This window comes from Poeciliopsis prolifica, unplaced genomic scaffold (genome assembly GCF_027474105.1).
Source record: "Poeciliopsis prolifica strain line A6 unplaced genomic scaffold, Auburn_PproV2 SCAFFOLD001, whole genome shotgun sequence".
In the NCBI taxonomy this organism is placed as follows: domain Eukaryota; kingdom Metazoa; phylum Chordata; class Actinopteri; order Cyprinodontiformes; family Poeciliidae; genus Poeciliopsis; species Poeciliopsis prolifica.
Window position 1 is genome coordinate 24103823 of NW_026562376.1, and position 21184 is coordinate 24125006.

The 21184-nt window shown below is 41.9% G+C and overlaps 1 protein-coding gene across 1 annotated transcript; it reads right to left on the minus strand.

Annotated features, from left to right (window-relative positions):
* Nucleotides 1-322: 322 nt before the first annotated feature.
* On the minus strand, nt 323-17276 carry acanb (aggrecan b). Its single transcript, XM_055035512.1, has 18 exons — nt 17222-17276; nt 12945-13023; nt 12032-12415; nt 11656-11830; nt 11359-11486; nt 10973-11266; nt 10628-10813; nt 8962-9136; nt 8696-8823; nt 7325-7633; nt 7064-7177; nt 6859-6954; nt 5268-6299; nt 5017-5175; nt 4457-4539; nt 4236-4380; nt 3441-3623; nt 323-2416 (listed from the first exon to the last, which is right to left on the minus strand). Exons 2-18 carry the CDS (start codon nt 13015-13017, stop codon nt 2325-2327), a joined length of 3756 nt encoding a protein of 1251 aa, XP_054891487.1. The 5' UTR covers nt 13018-13023; nt 17222-17276; the 3' UTR covers nt 323-2324.
* Between the last annotated feature and the right edge of the window lie 3908 nt (nt 17277-21184).

The following is a 21184-nucleotide window of genomic DNA, read 5'->3' on the forward strand; positions in this document are numbered from 1 at the left end:
TCCTATATCAGGACGCCTCTCCCGCACGACGCAGCGCCGCATCCACACAGAGCCGGTCTGTTCACAGGCGCCGCAGCCATGAAGGTAGTCACTGTAGCAGCCCATGAAGGAGCCGTTTATTACATGTTTTATTTTTTCACAGTGAAGTCACACAGGACGGCAAAAGAAAACAACAAATAAAAGTCCGGTTTGTGCTTCAGTCTACCTGAAAATGTTGCAACTTCAAGGAAAACCGTTTCCAGGAAAAGACGAGGATTATCTGAATCTGTGCATGTGATCTGGCTTCACCTTGGCTGATGAGAAAGAAAACCACTGAGACGAATACGGCCAATGTTTTATTGGGTGATCTGGTCCGGGATTCAGAATCCGGGCCAGATCCCTGCAGTAGTTATGTAAGTTTAGTTAGTTTGTTAAGGTAAAGTTTCTTGACCAGCACCAGGCAAAAACACTCATAACACATTTTGTAAAAAAATTTTCTAGTATCTCGAGGCACCCCGATAAAACTGCACCACACTCCCAACCCGGGTCACGTCCCAATAGACCCGTCTCTTTTATTTGATTCTCTTGATGGCTGACGCAAACGTTGACCTTAAATGCCTCACAGAAAAAAAAAAATCATCCTTAAAAATAAAGATATGACGATATTGTAAAACACCCGCTCTCCAGCTACAGTCTGAGGCTTTAATGAAAACATGAGCTCCTCCTCTCTGGTGCAGCCGGCTGTCACGACTCAACCAATGATCAATGATAAATAATGTAAGTAAGAAAAATAAAAGTTAAAAACCGCCTGCACTGTGCAAGTTATGGACAGATCCTGCTGTTCAGAAAAAAAACAAAACATGACTGATATTTACAGTGAGCAACTGGTCCAGGAGCAAACGCTGGGGTTCTCACGACCGGTTCGCACTTGAGGAACCATAAATAAGGAGCGTGTGAAATTTGTTCTTATATTTCCAAAAGACCCGGCAGATATTCACCGAATAGTTCACATTTTGTCATCACAAACCTCGATATATTTCAACCTATTATGAAGTAGTGGATAAAAAAAACAAGAAGTAGAATTCTGTTTTTTTTTTTTAAAACCCACAAATCTGAAAAGTGTGGCGTGCATTTGTCGGAACAGGCCATCTGTTCAGTAAGACGTGGCGGTGGCAGCATTATGGTGTGGGGATGCGTTTATTAGCGACAGTGAGGCTTGGTGGGAAGACGGATGGAAAGCCTTTTATTTTGAAAAGTAATGATTAAAACGTGTATCATAATCCTTCTTTTTTTTTCTGCTGTTATGCACCACTTTGTGTTATCACAAATTATACATTGGAGTCTGTTGTTAAATTGTAAAAATGCTGTTTCAAGGCATCGTTTTCCTGCCATTTCTAAAAAAAAAAAAAAAAAAAAAAAAAACAAAAACAGCGACAGGATTTTTGTTTTTTTTAAATACAGTTTTAAGGTTACAACCGAGTATTAGGGCTATGCTAACAAAACACAAAAAAATGCTTATTATGAAGATAGAGTAGTAGCATTACAAGAATAAAGTCAAAATGATACCAGAGTAAAATTTGAATATTTTAGGAATGAAATTGGAATATTACCCGAAATTTTTAACAGAACTCATAATGTTCTGAATACTTTCATACCGCGACTTTATTCTTGTTATTTTTTTCTCTTTTCTTCTGAGCGCGGCCCTAACACTCCGTGGTATGAGGCGCGCTGGATTCAAATGATTAGCACAGACATGGCGGGACTCTCGAAAGTGCTTACGTGCCGATTATTTCAATCCAGGACGGCTGCGTCCGAGTCGTGTTTTCTGAACGAGTTGGTCCGGCAGCGCCGCGGACATCGAGCTTCCAGCTGTGACGGGACCAAGGGCTCCAATTTGCTCCAGGTGAAACGACGGTTCAGAACCGCTCGTCAACCAAAGGTCCACGTCCACTGCGTTGCCCTAAATGGTAGGAATCTAACACCTAAAACAAAGCCTAAGAGACGCAGATCTAGAAAAATATGGTAAAATATCATAAAAGTGTGAACTGAAAATGCCTTCTACGCTCTTCAGCCTCTTGAAAAGAGTTTTGAAGCGATTTAGCTCCAGGACACTGAATCATAAATTAGAGAAATGAGCTTTAAGAGGTTGCAGGGCGACGTTCAAAGACATCGGGGTGTTTTGGTTTTTTTTTTTAAGTCGTCATCTAAATGTGCTTTTAGTTGAGTGTATATAGAGGGGTAGGGCGTGCTATCTTTTTGGTCTGGCATTTGTATTAGTGTCCATGCTTCTTTAGAAGAAGGCTCTTTTGTGGCTCTCTGCTTTTTGTGTGTCCTTTCAGTCCCGCTCAGAGCTGTTCCCTCTGCTCCTGTTGGCTGCTGACACCTTTACTTCTTCTCCTCAGGGACCTTTTGTGTAGCCTGTTACTGTTGGCTCCGGCTGGGGGGGAGAAAAGGTACGCATACTGATGACATCACAAAAAAACCCCAAAACGACACACACACACACACACAAAAATAACGAGGCACTAAAAAGACTTAAATGTGATTCAGCAGCGAGTGGCGGGTGAGGAGAGTGAAGCTCACAAGCTGCAGGATCAGAAGTGAATATTTCTGCATAATTTATATAGTTGGTTGCTGTTGGTTTATTTCTCTCTGTACAGATGCTCAGCTCAACACACTATCATCAACGTCACCAAAATAAAATCAAAATACAGGGGACTATTTCTCCATTATAACACAATAAGACACAATAGAAAGTATTCAAGTTGAGCGACTTTGAATTATTAAGAACCTTCTAACGGTGTTCGAAAGGAAACGTTCTCCTGAAACAATATGTTTAAGCTAAAAATCATTGATATTCCACCAATGTTGACAAAACACAACTTCGCAGTTGCTGTGTTTTCATTAAATAAAAAATGCAATTAAAATTACACACAAGTTTTTTTTTTTTTGCGTCATAAGTCATTTAAAAAAACAACATAATCCTCTGATTACTTCCTGTGGTTGTGGCAACTTCCAGTTGTTGGTCATGTGACTTGTGTGATTGGAAAAGTGTTTCCACTGCAGATTGGCCAAAGAAAAAGAAAAAAGAAAAAGGAGTGACATCTTACATAGCGGCAAAGCTTTGAGTGCTTTTGAAACTGCTGCTTTTCCATAAAGCAAATTTATTTTCGAAATGTCAAACTGTGACATTATATGGTGAATGGAAACCTAACTATTGACTGTCAATAGGAAAAGTGTGCAGACAAAAATCTGTCCGGCTCCTGCTGGTACTAAAAGCTTTTAGAAGCTTCTTCTAATATTCCGTTTTGTGAACCCTGAACTTTAGTGAACTGGATGAGAGAAACCCAAGCATTACTTTCATTGAAAAGTAGACACAATTCTTATTTCGATGTACTTTAAAAAGCCTAAGTCACGCCACCATCCTTAAAGTTCAAACACAATTTTCCTTTGAGGCTCACCTTCTATGCACTGGACTTGTGGCTTTTCCCACTCTCCGTTTGCCATACAGTGTATGACAGGCAGGTGGCGCTGTGTGAAGCCCGGGTTGCACTGATAGCGGATTACAGAGTCGACAGGATAGCGCCCTCTGCTGCTACCCATCGCAATGCCGTGTTCCACCTCAGGGGGCGCTCCACACATGACTGACGTAAAACAGACACAAGTTTGATATATTACCATAGAATGCAACACGTATATTAACGGCTCTATCATTCGCAACGACAACAAAAAAGCAAGAAATATCAAGTTTGATCCTTTGAATTTAATTTGAAGCTAGCATTTAGCAAACTCTGCTAGTTTATGGCTGGAAAAAAATTTTTTTTTCCTCCATTGGAAAAAACAAACAGTGGACTGTTGAATACCGATTTTGCTGCACTATTCAAACCGTTTCTGTAAACAAGGACGAGTTTAGTGTTTTCCTGACAAACACACATCTGCCTTATTTGATGAAATTGCAAGCTTTCTTGTGTTTCCTACTTTAAAAGGCTATTTACCATTTAAAGGCCCCTTTATAATTAAAGGCCCCTTTATAATTAAAGGGGCCTTTAAATGTAACAACAAATTTTTTCTTAAAAAGATGGAATTTTATTCAAAAATCTGTAAAAAACAATCAAACAAACAAAAACTCAAAGGGAAGAAATTCCTAATCACTAAAGGTTTTGCCATTGCCAAAAAGACATTTATTAAATGTTTCATTAACTATTTTTCTAATATGTTTTGATGCGGGTGGGTGATCTTGTGACCAGTCGGCGTACCGGGTCCCAGCTTGCAGGTGAAGGGAAGGTGGTAGTTGCAGGGCACGTCGTTCCACTCGCCGCCCTCGTGCCAGATCATCACCACGCAGTCTTCACCGGAGCCAAAGTAGTTATCCGGCTGGTTGGGCCTCCAGTTCTCGAAAGACTGATCACAGCGTGGGATTAAGACCTGCGGCTGCCGCAGTTTCGTCACCGTTTCCAAAAGCCTCAGTCAAACTCACCAGAGGACTGCCGTCTGTCCAGCGGAACTCGTTCTGCACGTCTCTGTCGTTGAGTCCAATCCACTGATAGCTGTCACCATGGGCTGTAAAGTAAACAAGTCGACCAAATTTAGGGAAAATTAACAGCTGTATTTGGACAAGGCAGTGCTGGAGCTAACACCGATTAGCGATTATTTTGACAATCAGTCGGATAAAAAAAAAAGGCATTTTCTACATTTTTTTTTCATCTAAGCCTTTTTATACAATAGAAATACACTAAAGATGCAAGTAAACAAATAACTTAATTTCTTTTTTTTTTTACATTCAGGACAGTTTAAAAAAAGTCATTTTGTTTCAAATATAATTTAGGAATGTTGATTATAAATTGGTTGTGCTTAGTTGTTAGTTTCATCATTGGCTACTGGCTACACTAGTTTTATGCAAGCGTCCATCGTTGTGCTTTTTCAAGCAAAATATGCCACCGAGCATCACAGTGACTCTCCTCGCTCATCTTTTCACTCACATCAGTGACTCTGCATTACAGATATGACATGAAGGCCGACTGTCAGACGGCTACTCACAGTTGACAAACTGCTGCTCCCTTGGCGAGCCGATGCTGACCAGGTGGCCGCTGACCTCCTGACAGCGCTGCTCTGCCTCAGACCAAGTGAGTCTGTCGTCAAAGTGTCTGTAACATCTGCCGTCAAACTCCATCCAGTCCTCAGGACAGCCCTCCGTAGCTAAACATGTTTTAGAAAAGAATTGTAAACAGTTTACTCCAGCTGCTCAGTTTAGTGTGAGCATGTAGATTGCATTGTTCCTAAGTTCATACCTCCATCCACATGGGGACGCTCCACAACAGCCGGAGTAACTGCTGACACTGATGGAGCCGTTGTCGGCCAGGCGTAGACTCCTTCTGGTGTGACTGAATCAACTGCAGACCCAGTGCCACTCTCCTCGGGTCCATCCCTGGATCCGGATTTGTCAAGAGTCGGTACAAACTCTACGTAAGCCGTCGTAGGAGTCGCTCTGCTCCCCGACGTTTGAGTTGAAGTGCCGCTGAATTCGGGGTGATGTCCTGACGCACTGCCTTCCCCGCTTATCTCCACCACACCCCGTCCCTCTTCAGTAAAGTCTGTGATTACTTCAATCATGTCATCCTTGGTCAGGTAGATGACTTTGTCGTGCTTTGGAGATGGGTCTCCGGAGGCAGAGCCACTGCCTGAAACACCAGATGGAAAGCCACTGGGAAAGCCACTGGGGTACCCCGATTCAGACGGCTGATATCCAGACACTTCTTGCTCCCCAGATTGCTGGGGTGTGAGGTCAACCCCACTGCTGTCGACAAACAAAATGCCAGAAAACCCGCCCGAGCCGGAAGCAGACACATCTCCTGATCCAGAAACACTTGATCCCCCGCTGGTGTCGATCCCTCCCTGGCCAAACTCCTGCGTCGTTGTGCCATTCTTCAGGGTTTTTGACAAATCCACCATCTCTTCATCCACCAAAGTGACCACTGTGTCATCACCACTGCCACTGATGTCCCCACTTCCAATTCTGCCGCCTGATCCAAGTATGCCAGATCTGGATCCAGATCCAGATTCAGACCCAGATGCACTCCCACTATCTCCAGATGTGATGAAAACCGTACTGCCCTCCTTCCCTTCCTCAGGGCTTCCAGAGGCGGACCGCTCGCCGGAAAGCACATCGGGTGTTCCGCTGAAGGTCACGCCTTGTCCTGACCCGGATGCGTCTCCGCTGCTGGTGGAGGTAGAAGGTTCCCCGGAGGGCTCCCCGCTGGCTGACGGGTCACCTGAACCAGAACCCGACTCATTGACCGGGACAGGAGGGAGATCGGATTTCCCTGTAAAACAGGATGGAAACAGAAATGAGATTAAATTTGATTCTTAGATTTCTTTTTGTCATTGTTGATTCAATAAATCAATAACTGTGTATATACCGCGACAATCACTATCAATATCAACAGATAATATGTCACATAGAATATCCAATAATTTCACTGAACTCTGATCCAGAACCGCACGGCATTCTGGGAGATGTAGGGAGAGGAAAGGCTTTAGGTATCGACCTCTCAAAGCTGAGTAACTAACAGCAGCAGCAGTTTAAGGTTTGGCCTCAAAGCTGCTTAAAAATGAAAATCAACAACGTGGAGAAAGTCGGAGAAAAAATGAGAACAACTCAAGAGGAAATAAAATAGAAAAGGTTTGGAAATAATCACACATTTAAAACAAAAAATAATTAATAATTATCAATACCGACTGATGCAAAATGTTTATATCGTGATACATTTTTCAGCCATCACGTCTTGCACTGCTCTGTCTTTGTCTTTACTTGACACTTGATTTCAGAAATATTTAAGCTTTTACCGTAATGAGACTTTTATGGTTTCTGAGCCACGTTACCTGTTGGAGCAACTTGTACAGGAGTAACAACAGTTTCTCTGATAACTTCGTCGGTCGTATTCTCAGTAGTTACATTGTAGCCAACTGCAGTTTCATCTAGAAGAGAAAAAGACAGTTCGAAGAGGTGATAGAAACATTTCCAACACAAATATCTGTGTTCAAAAAGCTCAGTTTCACTTTATTAACAAGCACCAAAAAGCCTTGCCTTTCTTAGTAGGAGCAACGTCAACTGGTCGGATGGTTGTAGCCTTGCTGACGTATTCAGGCTTTGCCGTTTGAGAGACCGTGATGGGAGTTTGGGGATCAACAGAAGTTTGAGCTGAACATGAAAAAAAGAGAAAACAGACTTTATTCTTAAAATGAAAGACGATTTTGAATCACACTTTTCTACGTCAATCTTTATTTTGATCATATTTTCACCTTTTAAATAAATACATAAATTTAAAAAAAGGAGTTAAAACCACACCCAGCCAATTATAACCTCTAAAGCAGTAGGCGTCGTAGCGTGAATGCTCATCGGGAAATCCTGTCTGGTTGGGGAAGGCGTAGATGGTGCGCACCCCGACCTCTCCGCCCCCACAGTGAGATTTGGGGGTTGTGACGGGGAAGCGGACGCTGCGGTCCATGAGCCAGCCTGGCCGGCATTTGTCGAGTCCTTGTCTCCAGGCGGCGTGCAGCTCCCCAGGCGTGGCCAGGCTGCTGTTGAGCTTCTGGCAGTGCTGCACAGCCTCGTCGTAGGAGAAGCTGTCGTAGTCGGTGGTGAAGAAGACCTCACCTGGCAGAGAGAGGGACGCATGTGGGGGTTTAGGAACGACTGGGGAGATCAGTTTATGGACAATTCATTCCTACTAATTTAAGTACCAGTACTACCATCAGTGGTATGGATAATTGGCTGGTGTGAAGTTTATTACAGCCAGCCTTGTTGGGCAACTTACAAAGACGTGTAACATCCATAACATCGACTTCTAAATCCAGAGAACGCCACAGTTGGACACACAATTAATGTAAAAAAAATGCAACAAAACAAAAACTGAAGTTTTCAAAAGGGCACTGTTTTCCTGAGGAAAAAGAGTTGAAGCACCACCTAGTGTCCATCTATGCAAGTTCCTGACTAGCATATTGGATTTCTAACTTTTTATAACAAGTGGAGCCTCAGTAAATTCAAACTGTTATAGATACCACCCACCAGCGACTGAGAGACAAATTACAGTACAAGAGGATTAAGAGTGTTTCTGTGTTAAGTTTTAAAGTTATTTTTCATTGGCGCAGACTGTGCATAACAGCTTATCTTAGAAGAAAACATTTCCAAGTTTTAGCTTTCAATAAATAACACCCTGATGGCCCTGAAGTTGGGACTCTAAATGGGAAAGTCTGAGTTCTTACCAGCCTCAGTCTCAAAATCTTACTGTATGTGGCAGCCTTGCGCAACCCCCCTCCCCCCTCCACCCCTCCAAAAAAAACAGTGATATCTAATGTGAAAAACTGTACATTTGCAATTCTGACAAATATTTCACACAGTCCTTTAGTGAGCATTTTTCTACAGAGCTACAAAGGTGCAAAATCCAGATAAATGCCCCTTTAGATTTCAATGCTAACAAAACAGAGTAACTAAACCATGTGAGGTCTGGAGAAATAGAGCACAGTATATATGCTGCACTGTTCTTTAAAGAGGTTTCAATGCAGTTATCTTATTTTCCCTACTTGAGCTTAAACTCTTTCATATTCACCTCACAAATAACCGATACCAAGATTTTGGCAGCGTACCACTACTTGCACAATCTTAAAAGTATGGTATTAGGGCATTAATTTAGACCAATATTTGACATTTGATTTTTACCTCTTAAGCCGTCCACGTAACAGAAGACGTCGTAGCGCTCACTGGCTGGTCTCAGGCCGTACGACCTCACTCCTGGGAGGTCTAGCAGGTCACCAGCACAGTTGCTTCTGGGTGACACAATCGGATACCTGGGCAGGACAAGCAGAATGAATATGAACATTTTCACTGATTAAGTTGAAGTTAGTATAATAACGTCAGAGTCGTATGAAAGGGAAGTCGGCTTTGTGGAGACTTTGTCAAGCCGATGTCCTGGTTGTCTTGCTCACCGCACAGATTGGTCGCGCAGCCAGCCGGCGTCACATCGGTGCAGGCCTTTCTCAAAAGCTGCGTACAGCTGCTGAGGGCTGGCGATAACTGCTCCGATGGCTCGGCAAGCCAGCTCAGCCTCCAGAAAGGTCAGAGTGTAACGACCAGTGATGGGTCGGTAGTGGAACACCACACCTTGGACAGAAGGAGGAATGAAGAAAATGGCGTCTGAGAGGACTGTTTTATCTGTACGAACATTCAAGTCAAGTGAATTGATTTATGAACTCCAGTAATCTAGCTCAGGATGTAATATAGTTTAAAAAGAAAAATCATTGAAATAACCAGTTGCCAGTCGATTGAAAGATATAAAAATAAATTTTAAAAATCGTAAAATCAATTCTAAAGGCAGTAGCTTTTCAGAAGGCAGCTAATGCAAAGAAGCCAGAAGCAGAGAAATGTGGTTCTGCTTGTGTGCGCCAGTTAAAAGTTGAGCTGCAGCCTTTTGGACCAACTGCAGTTGGCCAATCTGTGTCACTCCGTTGCCAACATAAAGACAACTGCAATAGCCCAGGTTTGATGTAATGAATGCATTTGGAGCTGAAAGCATGGAGTTTTTTTTTTTTCCCCCAAATTAGTTGATAGAAGGTCACCAAAAGACAGAAACTCTTTTGCTGCCATTTTTGACTGCAAAAATCCTATTCTCAGGACGAAATTGACTTGTTCATTAAAGCTTAAGTTATCTCGAGTTACTCTCAGGAGTTCTGGTACAGGATGTTATGTCATTCCTAAGTTCTAAACGGCTAAAATCTTGAAATGTCATTTACTTATATGATGGTAAATAGTAAAAATGATCCAAACTCTACTCTGGTGCAATCAAAGTCAGTCGACCCTAGAATTCCAGTTGGTAGAAAAATAATTCAAAGTTGAGGCCATTGCTTTGTCTTTGACCAACCCAAGCCAGCGCTGCCAAAAATGAAAAGGAGCCCCTCTCTTTTAACGGGGAAAAAGCTCCAACAGAACCAGAGTCAGTAGGACCAACCATTTACGGCAACCAATGCGACTGAGACAGAGGAAAGACACAGAAGGCACTGGTTTCATGGTATTAGGAAAAACGTTTTTTTCAAAAATTACTTGCAGCAATACTGTTAGTGGTTTCGGCTGGGAGAAATGTGGTTAGACTGAGAATGTCTACAGTTGGTAATGTCATTCTGAGTGTATTGCTCCACATTATCAAAGGTTTTAACAGTTTTGATTTAACATAATAACTTCTTGTCATCAAGTAAATTGTCCAAAGCAGAGAAAGCTGCCATATTCCCAGTACTTATATTACAAATTTAAGTATGACAGCAGTTGAGGAAGGAAGCCAGGTGTCTTATTCTCAGAATCATAAATTATGCTTTTGGTTATATGCCCTACATACATTGTAGAACATTAGAAGCACAGAAGTCATTAAACTACAGCTGCTGGTCTATATAGAGGATGTCCCTGTTCTCTCTTGGGACACTTCTCTCTCTCTTTGCGGTACTACAACCTACATTAGAGTCGACCCAGAGAAGATTTTCTATAAAACTTCCTTGGATCAGCCTGTGCCCTGTTTTTGCACAGTTATGTTTCCTTCTTCTAGTAAATACCTTGAAAAACAAAGATGTTCCAAACATTGTTTTCATTCATTCATAGAAAGTTTACCTGTGGGACCCATAGTCACACCTTCTCTGGACAGATGTGGCAATGGGGAGAGAGTTTCTACTTCTCCAGTCTTGCCCTCTTCACCCCCTTGTGGAGGCGTTGGGGTTGGGAGGGGCACAGCGCTAGATGCAAACTGGATGTCTGGGAAGTCAGTGGCCCTACCAGGCACTTCACCTTCATCATCCTCTGAGGAGTCAGGATAGTGAGATATTTACACTTTTGAAACACAGCAAGACACAGAGCTCATTAGCAAAGACATCAAACACTTCAAAAATGTGATATTATTTATATTTAAGCCTCTTGACTTCTTTGAAAATCCAGAGTTGTTCTCAAAGAATCACCAACCTTGGAAGCAGACTGCATCGTAACGAGAGTCTGGGTGGGGGTATCCGGTTTGGTTGGGGAACAAGTAGACAGTTCTTACTCCAATAAGCCCCCCTCCACATTGAGGCCTGGGGATGTTGATGGGGTATCGTACACTCCTGTCTGCCAGCCAGCCAGCATTACAGACATCCATGCCATTCTTCCAGGCAAGGTATAGTTCTCCAGTAGTGGCCAGCCTCGCTCCCAGTTTGACACACTGGTCTTGTGCTTCATAGAAGCCAAATTTGTCAACAGACATGGAGTAGACAACCTTGCCTGGTTGGAGAGAGAGTTGAGAAATAAGATGAAAATGTGCCTTTGTTTTTAGATGGGGAAGGTCAAAGATTGCCCTTGTTTGTTAAGAATACCTGACATCTTCTCAGCAAAGCAGTACACGTCATAAGTTTCATTGACATCTCTAACACCATAGGTCCTCACTCCAGGAAAGTTTTCCTTATCTCCAAAGCAAGGTTCTCGAGGCTCATGAATAGGGTACCTGGAGAGAACAGAAATTTTAGTCAACCTGATGGTTTGAGGTAACGTTCTAAATGATTTTTTTTTTAACCAATCATTAATGCACTGAGTAGAGACAAATATGACTTTGTGGGCATTCTGAAAGCAGATTGTTGTACAAGTCTCTCAAACTCTGGTAATAGTTAGTGTACCTCACAGTTTGATCTGAGAGCCACCCGGCATCACACTGGTGGTATCCGTCATCGTAAGCGGCTTGGAGTTGTGCGGGAGTTGCAATGGTGGCACTGTTCTGAACACAGGCCTCTTTGGCTTTTTCAAATGTTAGGGTGTAGCGGGTGGAGATGGCACGATAGTGGAATACAACACCTGTCAAGAAATAGAGTCATTGTAATAATCTCTGGTAAACCCTCTCATGACGCGTGGTTTCTCTCTAATTGTTTCACTCTTCTTTATCAACCACCAACTAAACATGAGTGCTGTTTCTAGAGGCAATGTATCGAAATATATAGGAGTGATCAATGAAACTTTATGCTCTACTGAACAAAGTCGTATAAATCTGAAGCATACCTTGAACCTGGAGGTCTACAATGTCAGAGCTGTCCTCAACACCATGGGTCACTTTGCATCGATAGGTACCAGAGTCTTTGGACCTCAGTTCCGTTATCTCAATGGTAGCATCAGTAGGAACCCGCGGGTAGCCGACCAACGTCACCCTGTCCAGATACTCTGTCTCCACATAAACCTTCCCCTCCGACGCTACCAGGATTGGAATAACTTTCTCCTTGGTGATGTAGGTCCACTTGATTCTGTGAGCTAGCGGCGCGACGGTGGGTGCTCCTGGGTCATTCACAGTGCTTCCTCGGAAGTAGCATGGCACAGCTACCTTTCCTCCCAGCAGTGGGCGGAGAGGCACCTCAGCAGGGATGCTGACATGCAATGAGCCAACTATATCTGCGGTAAAAATAAATAGATGATGCATTTTGTGCAGTGATCAGGAGTGCAGTCAGATGTACTATAAAACGTTTGTGTTAGGGGAAAAATAGGGAGAAAATGTCAATGATGCTATTGGCCATGTAAAGTTATATTAATTTAAATCAGACATTGTTCATTTAATCAAAATTTGTAGATTTATTTTATTATTGAAAATATAGATATAAAGGTGAACATTTTGCAATGCAATTACTTTTTCAGATTTAATTTATAAAGAAATTATTGTTTGTGTCCTGCGAGTTTATTCAGCTGATTTTTTTCTCACAAAATCATACATGGCGAAACACCACCGAACTAGGTTGTGGGTGGATTTGGTACTGAAAATTTTGTCTTTAGAAAAACCCCAACTAATTGTGTCTTAATCAAATTTGAATTTTGGTTTGTATATTGGTGAAAAGGTTGCTCTCACACAGACATAAACACTACATCTCTTCAACTATCGAGCACAATGACATGCATTATCCATAGGCAGAATGTTGTGATTCCTTACCATTAGGGTCTTTAAGTATCGTTGTTGCCAAGATTATGGGCAAAGACACACCGAGCAGAAGGAGGGTTGTCATTTTCACCTGAGAAATACAAAAATACACAATAATGATAATCTGCATGTTTATCAAAATGGACAAAAAAAAGTCTGAACACGTATAACGTTTTCTCCTATTAGCTATCGTAGTAAAAATTAAAGGTAAATTAATGCACAAACTTTAAGGATGGGTTTTTTGCTTCTGTCTTTCAAGCTCCTGTTCTCATATGTTAAATTCCTTTTGATCCAGACTACCGTACAGTGTGCTTGGATATTGCTTCAAGCTAATTAAGCAAAATGGAAATAAAATGTCAACTGGTGTTTGGTATGGAATGAATGTCCCGTTTTGTGTTTCTGGACATAGGAAAATACATACACTGTATAGAAGGACACATAGCCTTTATTTCCTCAGGCTGGTATGAAATCAGACTAAAGTTTTCCTGCTTTGAGTCATTTATAATAAGTATAACTACTCCAACTTGCTGAAAGTCAAAATGACAAGAAAGGTATTTCATTACTTTCTTCAGAGTTGAACGTTTTCACACATTTTCTCAAACATTTGGTAGAATTGCTTTTTAAACTGAATGACTTTTGGGATCATCCTCCCAGAACCTTCTCACAATAGTCTACTAGGATTTTGGGCGGTTCCTCCTGACAGAACTGGTCTATTCGAGTCGTGTTTGTGACTCACCTTGCTCTCACACACCCTTTAACATTGCTTGTTAATTTCTACAGGAGATCAGAGCTTTGTGGTCCCCAGAGCCACTTTGTAACCATATTGGCCATGCAGTTAAGTTCAAGGTGAGTTTAGGAGACCCGTTTTCACCCGAGCTTCTATTTCATGGCTGACATCCTGACATATTGCTTTAGTATTTCCACATGAAGTCCTTTCATAATGTTGGACAAACGATGCTGCTGCCCCTGTACTTTAAAGCTCACCTGATGTTTTCAGGCTTGCAGTTATCCCACTTTTAGCCAAACATGTACGTTTTTGTTTTATCAAACTTCAGAAAATGACTTTAGAAGTTCAGGCCTAGTCCTTGAGTGCTTTTGCCAGCTGTAATCTGCGTTTTGGAGTAAGAAATTCGTCCTATCTGGACTGTTTTTCAGCCCATATTGGTAAAGGACTCTTTTTCATTCCCCACCAACCAGCCCTTTCAAGAGATTTTGTTCCGAGGTGGATTCCCACATTTCACACCAAAACATGGTCATCTCTGTGACACAGAACATATCTCCTTACTAAAGAGTACAATGGCTGGACACATATGATCATCGTTTCCTGAAGAGTACGAGCTACGATTGGAGGATTGAGGATGATTCGTATGACTGTTCTGAAACTCTTGGGTCGAAGTGATTTTTGTTTCACACTTTTTTTTTAATTTTCAAAATATAAAAGAACAAACAACACATAGCTGTGTAGTTATGGTATAAGCTGAATTGTGAACTGATTTTTTTTTAATCAAATACATTTCATTTGTTGAAAATTGTAAAAACAATAAAAAAATTTTTTTTATACTGATGGGTTTTTTTGTTTCCTGACTAAATAGCAAATAGCATGTTATGAAGAATTGAAGGGACTGTATATGGTGGGAAGATCCTGATTTCTTGCTTTTAAGTACCTTTTCATTGAAAATTTACACTGGAAAAGACTCCTGCTCCTTTTGGGCAGTAATGCTCACTGAATTCATCATTCTCATCGTCGGTTTTTATTGGAAGTGTTACAAAAACCCGACAACCCGGCCGCCAGCTGATGCCTCAGTGAGCTTCTGTATCACAGCCTCATGTCTGCCAACGCCTGCTTAGCACACAGAGCTCATTTCTCACACCTTTTCACAGCTCTGACGCACAGCACACTCAGACATATTAAAACCGCTGAAGGTCTCAACTGAACCATAATTGTGCCGCATTCACAATTATTTTGATTCCAATGATTCACTTTCTGCTAAAGAGCCCCCTGGCGGTTGAAGAAAAATACACGGAAAAGCCACACCGGACGACAAGCCGCATGGCTCAAAGCGTGGGGAAAAAAAGGAGTCTGAAAAATACTATGTTTTTTCAATTGAACTGAAATTAAAGTCTTGTCTCGGGATCCTAATTGGGCCACATATGTCTTGATAGAAAACATTCCACCGTAGCTCAGGCTTTGTTTTTCCAATTGAATTTATTTAAAAAATATTTTTAATTTCCCTTTGGATTTATAAATTAAAATTCTCTGCAGTTTTTCTCCGATTTTATTTCACAACTGTCTTATCAAAGAAGCAAAAAATCCACACAGTATGATGGTGCCACCATCACTATAGGGACGGTGTGTTCAGGGTAAAGTGCAGTGTTAGCTGTTGTCATGGCATCAGCGTTCCATATGCTCTTCTAATCTGGAACAAACTTCCAGAAAACTGCAGAAACACTGGGTTCCTTAAATCAAGGCTAACAAACCATTTGTTTAGAGTTGGTAGTGGAATCAAAGGCAACATTGATCAGTATATTTGATATATGTGTGCTTGATGATGGCATTCCTGTCTCATAATTGGTCACTGTATAATATCTTTTAAAGCACTTTGAACGCATCATTTTAACTCTGTGACGCGCTCCAGCATCTGGGAGTCAGTCTCCCCGGCAGGTCAGGTTCAGCCAATCAGCTGCCGCTCCACACTGCGCCCATTCAGCCGCGCGTGGCGGCTGCTGCCACGGTGGTATGTTCTGGTCCCCACCGACCTGGAGGGCAGCATAAGGCTCCGGTCTGTTCCAGGAGGGAACGGCCGGTGGGGCTGAAAGGGGCGGGGCCTCCGGGATGGCGCGACCCTGCCAAGGTAAACACAAGGCGGGCATCCAGAGACCCACCCCACCCCCCTGTCCACCCACTCTGCTCTCGCCCAGCGGCAGAACAGAGCTGACATTGATATGCGCGCGCACAAGGAAACACAGGGCGGCACTCATGGCTCGTCGAGGGGAGGTGAAGGAACTCACGACTGAAGCCTCTGGTTTTAGGGAGGGTAAAAAAAACCCAAAAAACGCCTGGAAATGTGTGAGCACACGCAGAGCCCACCGACACGTACTGTACGAGCTGTGTTTGGGAGCACACACAGACTGTTGTACAGTGAGATGGGCGGAAAGCAAACGCCTCGTGCTCACACCAACCCGCCCATAGGTGTGTTATAGTACCTGACGGGGTCAGAGGTCGAGGACGTGTTCCGGCGGCTCCCCGAACGTGTCGCACGTTTTTCACCCAGGAGCGTCACGTCGCACACTGACAACCTGAAGCACACCAAGCAGTGAAGGCATTTCGGCTTCAGCCAAACCTCGGTCAACTCAAGAGTTAAAACCTTGTTAATTACGATTCACAGCGCGTGCGCGTCCAGTTTAACGTAACCATGGCGACGGGATGTCGCGCTCTGCCAGTTTTTTTTTTTTTTCCCAGCTTTGGCGAAAATTAAACAAGACAGTGATCAAGTCTGTGAGCTCTAGAATCAGCTGCTCTGGATGATGACTAGAGACTCAATATAAGGAAATGAAGACAGGAGAAAAGTCTACAAAATACCTTTAAGACACCTGGAGGGCAGTATAAGGCTTTAAGATACACCTAAATATTAATAATTTAGTTGGTTTTAGTTAGATTTTAATGGAAAAATCTCAGAAATCTATTGGCATCCTTCTCTGAACTCAATGGAAAAATATTCTAATAACATTTTCATTAGTATTTTTGCATGTTTCCACTGATATTTTTGATGATTTACATTTGGAGCTCCAAGTTTTCCAGTTTTGGACGCCTCCTTGACGTCCCAACCACAATCTTTAGTTCCCTTAATAGATTCTCCATCAGATTGAAGTCAAAACATCAACGCCGCATCCAATCAGAGGCAACGTTGGTAGAATTCAAAGATTATTTTAAAAGCGACATTGACCAGGGCTACGAAGAACTTTGAAAAGCCTGAGAACGAGGTGATGCTTGAAATAGGAACCCCTTACAAAATTAGTGGCGAAATTAAACTAATGACAAAACACTGGCAATAGAGTAAAAGCTGCCCCTTCACAGAAACTCTGGAGGCACCCAAAAAAAAAAAATCCTGTAAAAACAGCAAACTCTTCCAGACCAACTCACCATTTGTATTCAATGATAAAAAAAAACAAGAAAAAAAAAAATCAAACTTATGAGTGAAAACAATTCCTAAATAATCGCAGAAAGAGTCACGAAAGCATCTTCCAGGACCTCATCTGCATATTCCAGTGTGTTGGACTGGAAAACGTACCGTATATTCTGCTGTTGCTCCCAGTGCCGGTGACTCCAGGGGCCTCTCGCTCCTGCCTGTGTAGGAGGACAGAAAGAAGCTCTATGCAGCTACCACACATTTAGATGCTGGGAGGAGAGGGAGGAAGAGAACGGGAGGCGAGGAGGAGGGGAGCAGGGGGGGGTAGTCCAGAGCCAGTTAGTGAGGTCATGCAAGCTGCCCCGAATTTCAGGGCGGGAGACAAAAAAAAAAAAAAAGAGTGGCTTAAGAAGAATTTTTAAACACATACATGCAGGAGTGGGTTCAGGCTACGATGTTGTCAGGTTGATGAGGTTCTAATAAACACAGTTCCACACAATTTGACTTTAGATTGCGTGGCATCTGAATTGTGAATTAATTTTGTGGAGGTTTTAATTGAGATATGAATACTGGAATTTTTCTGCATCACCCTGAGACGAAACGGAAACAGCTTTAACAGAGTTGCATGTCTTTGAGAAAAAACCCTAAAGGAGCAGTGTTGTGTGTTTTCCAGGCACATAGTGACATTTTATAGCACAAGCAAGTAACTATGTTGCCTTTGCAATTTAACACCTTGAAATTGAGTCTCTATGTCTTTAAAAACTCCACCTCCTGGAAGTCATCGAGACAGCACTCCATGAATTCTTTAACAATGTTTTTCCACCAGGTGTTTGCTAATTCTGCTGGCTAGTCTGAAGGAGCTGAGTGCTTCTCTGCGAGGCGGAGGCTCGGAGACTTGGAAGCTGCAGTTCCAAGGAGTAAAGAATTTCTCAAGCATGAAACAGAATCAAGGTAACACTCCAGATATGATGCTGACGAGGGAATAACTTTATAACACAATGCACAGCTAAAAAAAGTTGATTTCACATAATCCCACTCCTTCAACATGGCTTCACGTATTTTTCCAACGCTCAAACGTTTCGCAGCATAGCCTACTTCAAATGCACCGATTGGAAACGTTCCAAATTAACACCGTCGAAATACGGCCGGGAAAATGAAAGAGACTGCGAACATGGCGTCCTGATTGTGTTCTGCTGATCAAAAAGTGAAAAGAGTCACCGGGTTTATTTGCTTTAGCATCCTTTTGGGCGTGCGCGGGCGTCCCGTTGCTGCACAGTGCGCGCTGTGTCTGTGTGCATTCAGTGTAAACTCAAACAGCCTAATGTTGGCCTGAGGTTGTGGAAAGGTGTGTCTCCCACTCGTCTCCCACCCAGGCTCTATTCAAAGGTGTAAATGCCGGCAGTGTGCACCGAGACACGGACACACGCCCAGCCGTCCGCGTTTTCAAAGGAGAAAAGATTTAAACAGCTGATTTGCTGCCATTTTCGGCTTGTTTGGAGGGCCGGGTGTTTTTCCTCCGCCGCTCGCAGATGAAACAGGAACATAAGGTTTACTCGCCATCATTCATGTCAGTCTGCTGTCGCATTCAGATATTATTTCGGGAAGGTAGACATCCCAGAAAATCAGATTATTGCTAAATGTAACTTTATTACTGAACAGAATTTTTTTTGCTTGAATTTCGATTCATTTAAAAAAAAGAAAGACTTTTCCAAGCATTGAGCAACCATAGCGTCCATTTATGTGGCAGTAGTGTTCTTGATAGAAAGTTTCTACTTCACTTGATGAGCTACAGTCGACTTTTTTTTTTCCTCTGATTTTGATGACGACAAGGTGAAGCATCAATACAACCAACAAAGATTTTATTAAACTGCGTTTTCATCACAAATGTAAAAAATGTTGATGCTTGTATAAAAAAACACTTTTTTTACAATTACAGCTTTCCCATTAAATAAGTCAGTTCAATGTTTAAGTTTAATCATTATAACCAACTAAAGAAAGTAAATTAATCAGAAATAAGAATAAGGGACAAGTGGTGAAAACAACTGAACCACTTTGTCACACACACCTAGAAATAGGCCTCTGTCTCTTTAAGAACCTCCAATCGTTTCCGACACGCCATTGCAACAATGCTTCTCCATTATACAACCGTTGTTACTAGATGCTTGTGTCACATCATTCATCAATCAATGAGTCACCGACATAAAGAATTTTGGCTTGGATGAATGTGCCATTCATTAACGAATGGGACAAATCAACCATTTGCTCCGTGATATTGAAACTGATGACGAATTCAGGTAATAATTTAGTCCTGTGGATGGAGTAAATAAAATGTTTATTTTTTTTCCCTCTCATGGCTCAAATACCTTTTCTGGTATATTAAAGCGTCAGCTGTTTGAAACTGGACTGGGTTGATGAAAATTGCATTGTAAAGGCTTCTTGTTTTGGAAGCGGTGTCTGTCGAAACACACAGGGGTTCTGTAGACGCAGAGAGCTGCTGTGTTTTCATAGCCTGGGTCATAAAATGACTTGGATGTTTCTAAATCTAGTGTTACTCAATGCTATATTTACAGAGCCGTGAAAAAGTAAGTTCCACCTTAGAGGTTCCTTCTGTTTTTGTTTGTTTGCTTCACCTAAATGTGTCGACATCAAATGTTGGATTGTACAACCTGAGGAAAAAACTGAATTTATTGTTCTCATTATATATGGACAGCTGTTTTTCCTGTTCTGTTCCTTTTCTCTCCTCTTGCTGCAGGTGTAGAAGCAGCACTTCTTATATTCTCTTTTTCTTTCTCTCCTTTACTCCAGTTTCCTTTCCCTTTAAACATGTCTTCTTACTTTCTCCCTTTCTTTTCTCATTTCTTTTCCATCTCTATCTTCATTACATTTCAAAGGAGTCCAAATCAACTTCTAATAAAGTCTAATAAAGTTTGTGTTTATATATATATATATATATATATGTGGCTTTTGCTGTGGAGCCCCACAGCAAAAGCCATATTCCCAATTCATTTGTGTGAAAGTAAATCGTTTGTGTGAAAGTAAATCGTTTGTGCCGCACCTTTGCGCTGTCGTGGTGAAGAGGACATGTTAAAAATGAACAAACTATAAAACTAAATGAGAAAATAGCTGTTTTTTTCCCCCTCTTGGTAGCCTGTTCAAGGTCTCGCCTCATATCAACCTGGTCTTGTCATAATCAGGCCTGGGTGAGGCTAAAAAATTGAAATCGACTTTTTAAAAAATGTGCTTTCAAGATTTAACAAGCTGGTGTTTCTGTTTTCCCATGGGGTCAGATTGAGCTAAGTTGTCTTTAAAGGGGCAGTGTTGTGTATTTTCTAGGCACGTCGCGCCTGTGCCACAACAACGTAACTATGTGACCTTCAGTTGTTCTTAAAATGAATGAAATGAAATCTGACTTTGTAATTAAATGCCTTGAAACCTCTTTTTTTCTGAAGCTCTTCGCCCAAGAAGCCATCACAACATGGCTCCTCTGTTAACCCTTTAACAGGGTTTTACCAGCGTTTCATTGAGAAGTGGCTCCTATAATTTGTCCAGGAGATGAACAGTTCCACCAGGTGTCTGCTAATTGCTGCTGGCTAGTCTGAAGGAGCTGAGTTGGGGAGTTGCGGTGAAGGGCTAGTCTGTCCTCAAAGGCAGAGCTAGGTTCTTCCAGGCATTTAGCACAGCTGAATGATTGCAATGGAGGTTAAAGGATTTCTCAAACATGCAAGAAGGAATCAAAGCGACACTCCAGTTATGGTTTTGATGAGGGAATAATATGGTAACATGATGTAGAACTTGAAAAAAAGTCAGTTTTACATAATTCAAGCCCAGTAAAATACAGGAACCTTCCCTTTTGATATTATTCAAGATATTTGATATTAAAATTTGTTTGAGGAAGTGGCGCATTTAAATGAACGTGGAAATGAATAAATCCCAGATGTAGTTAAACTAAGAATCTGTGGACAACTGGTTTATTTAAGATTTCTGTTGAGTTCCGTCATTATTATAGACACCTAAAAACATAAGAAGGAGTGAGTTAACTTTAGTTGTTGAGTCACGCTTTACTAAAAGTGTTCAGTTTTAGTAAACTCCGGCTGGTTGGGCCTCGCTCCGGCCCATTTGCCGCCT

Bases quoted from the DNA above. Each gene is read 5' to 3' on its own strand.
- acanb (XM_055035512.1), bottom strand. From the start codon at position 13,017: ATGACAACCCTCCTTCTGCTCGGTGTGTCTTTGCCCATAATCTTGGCA. The intron at 4,540-5,016 runs GTGAGTAGCCGT...TTTACTTTACAG, and splicing joins GGAGCAGCAGTTTGTCAACT to CCCATGGTGACAGCTATCAG. The intron at 4,381-4,456 runs GTGAGTTTGACT...CGCTGTGATCAG, and splicing joins GGACAGACGGCAGTCCTCTG to TCTTTCGAGAACTGGAGGCC.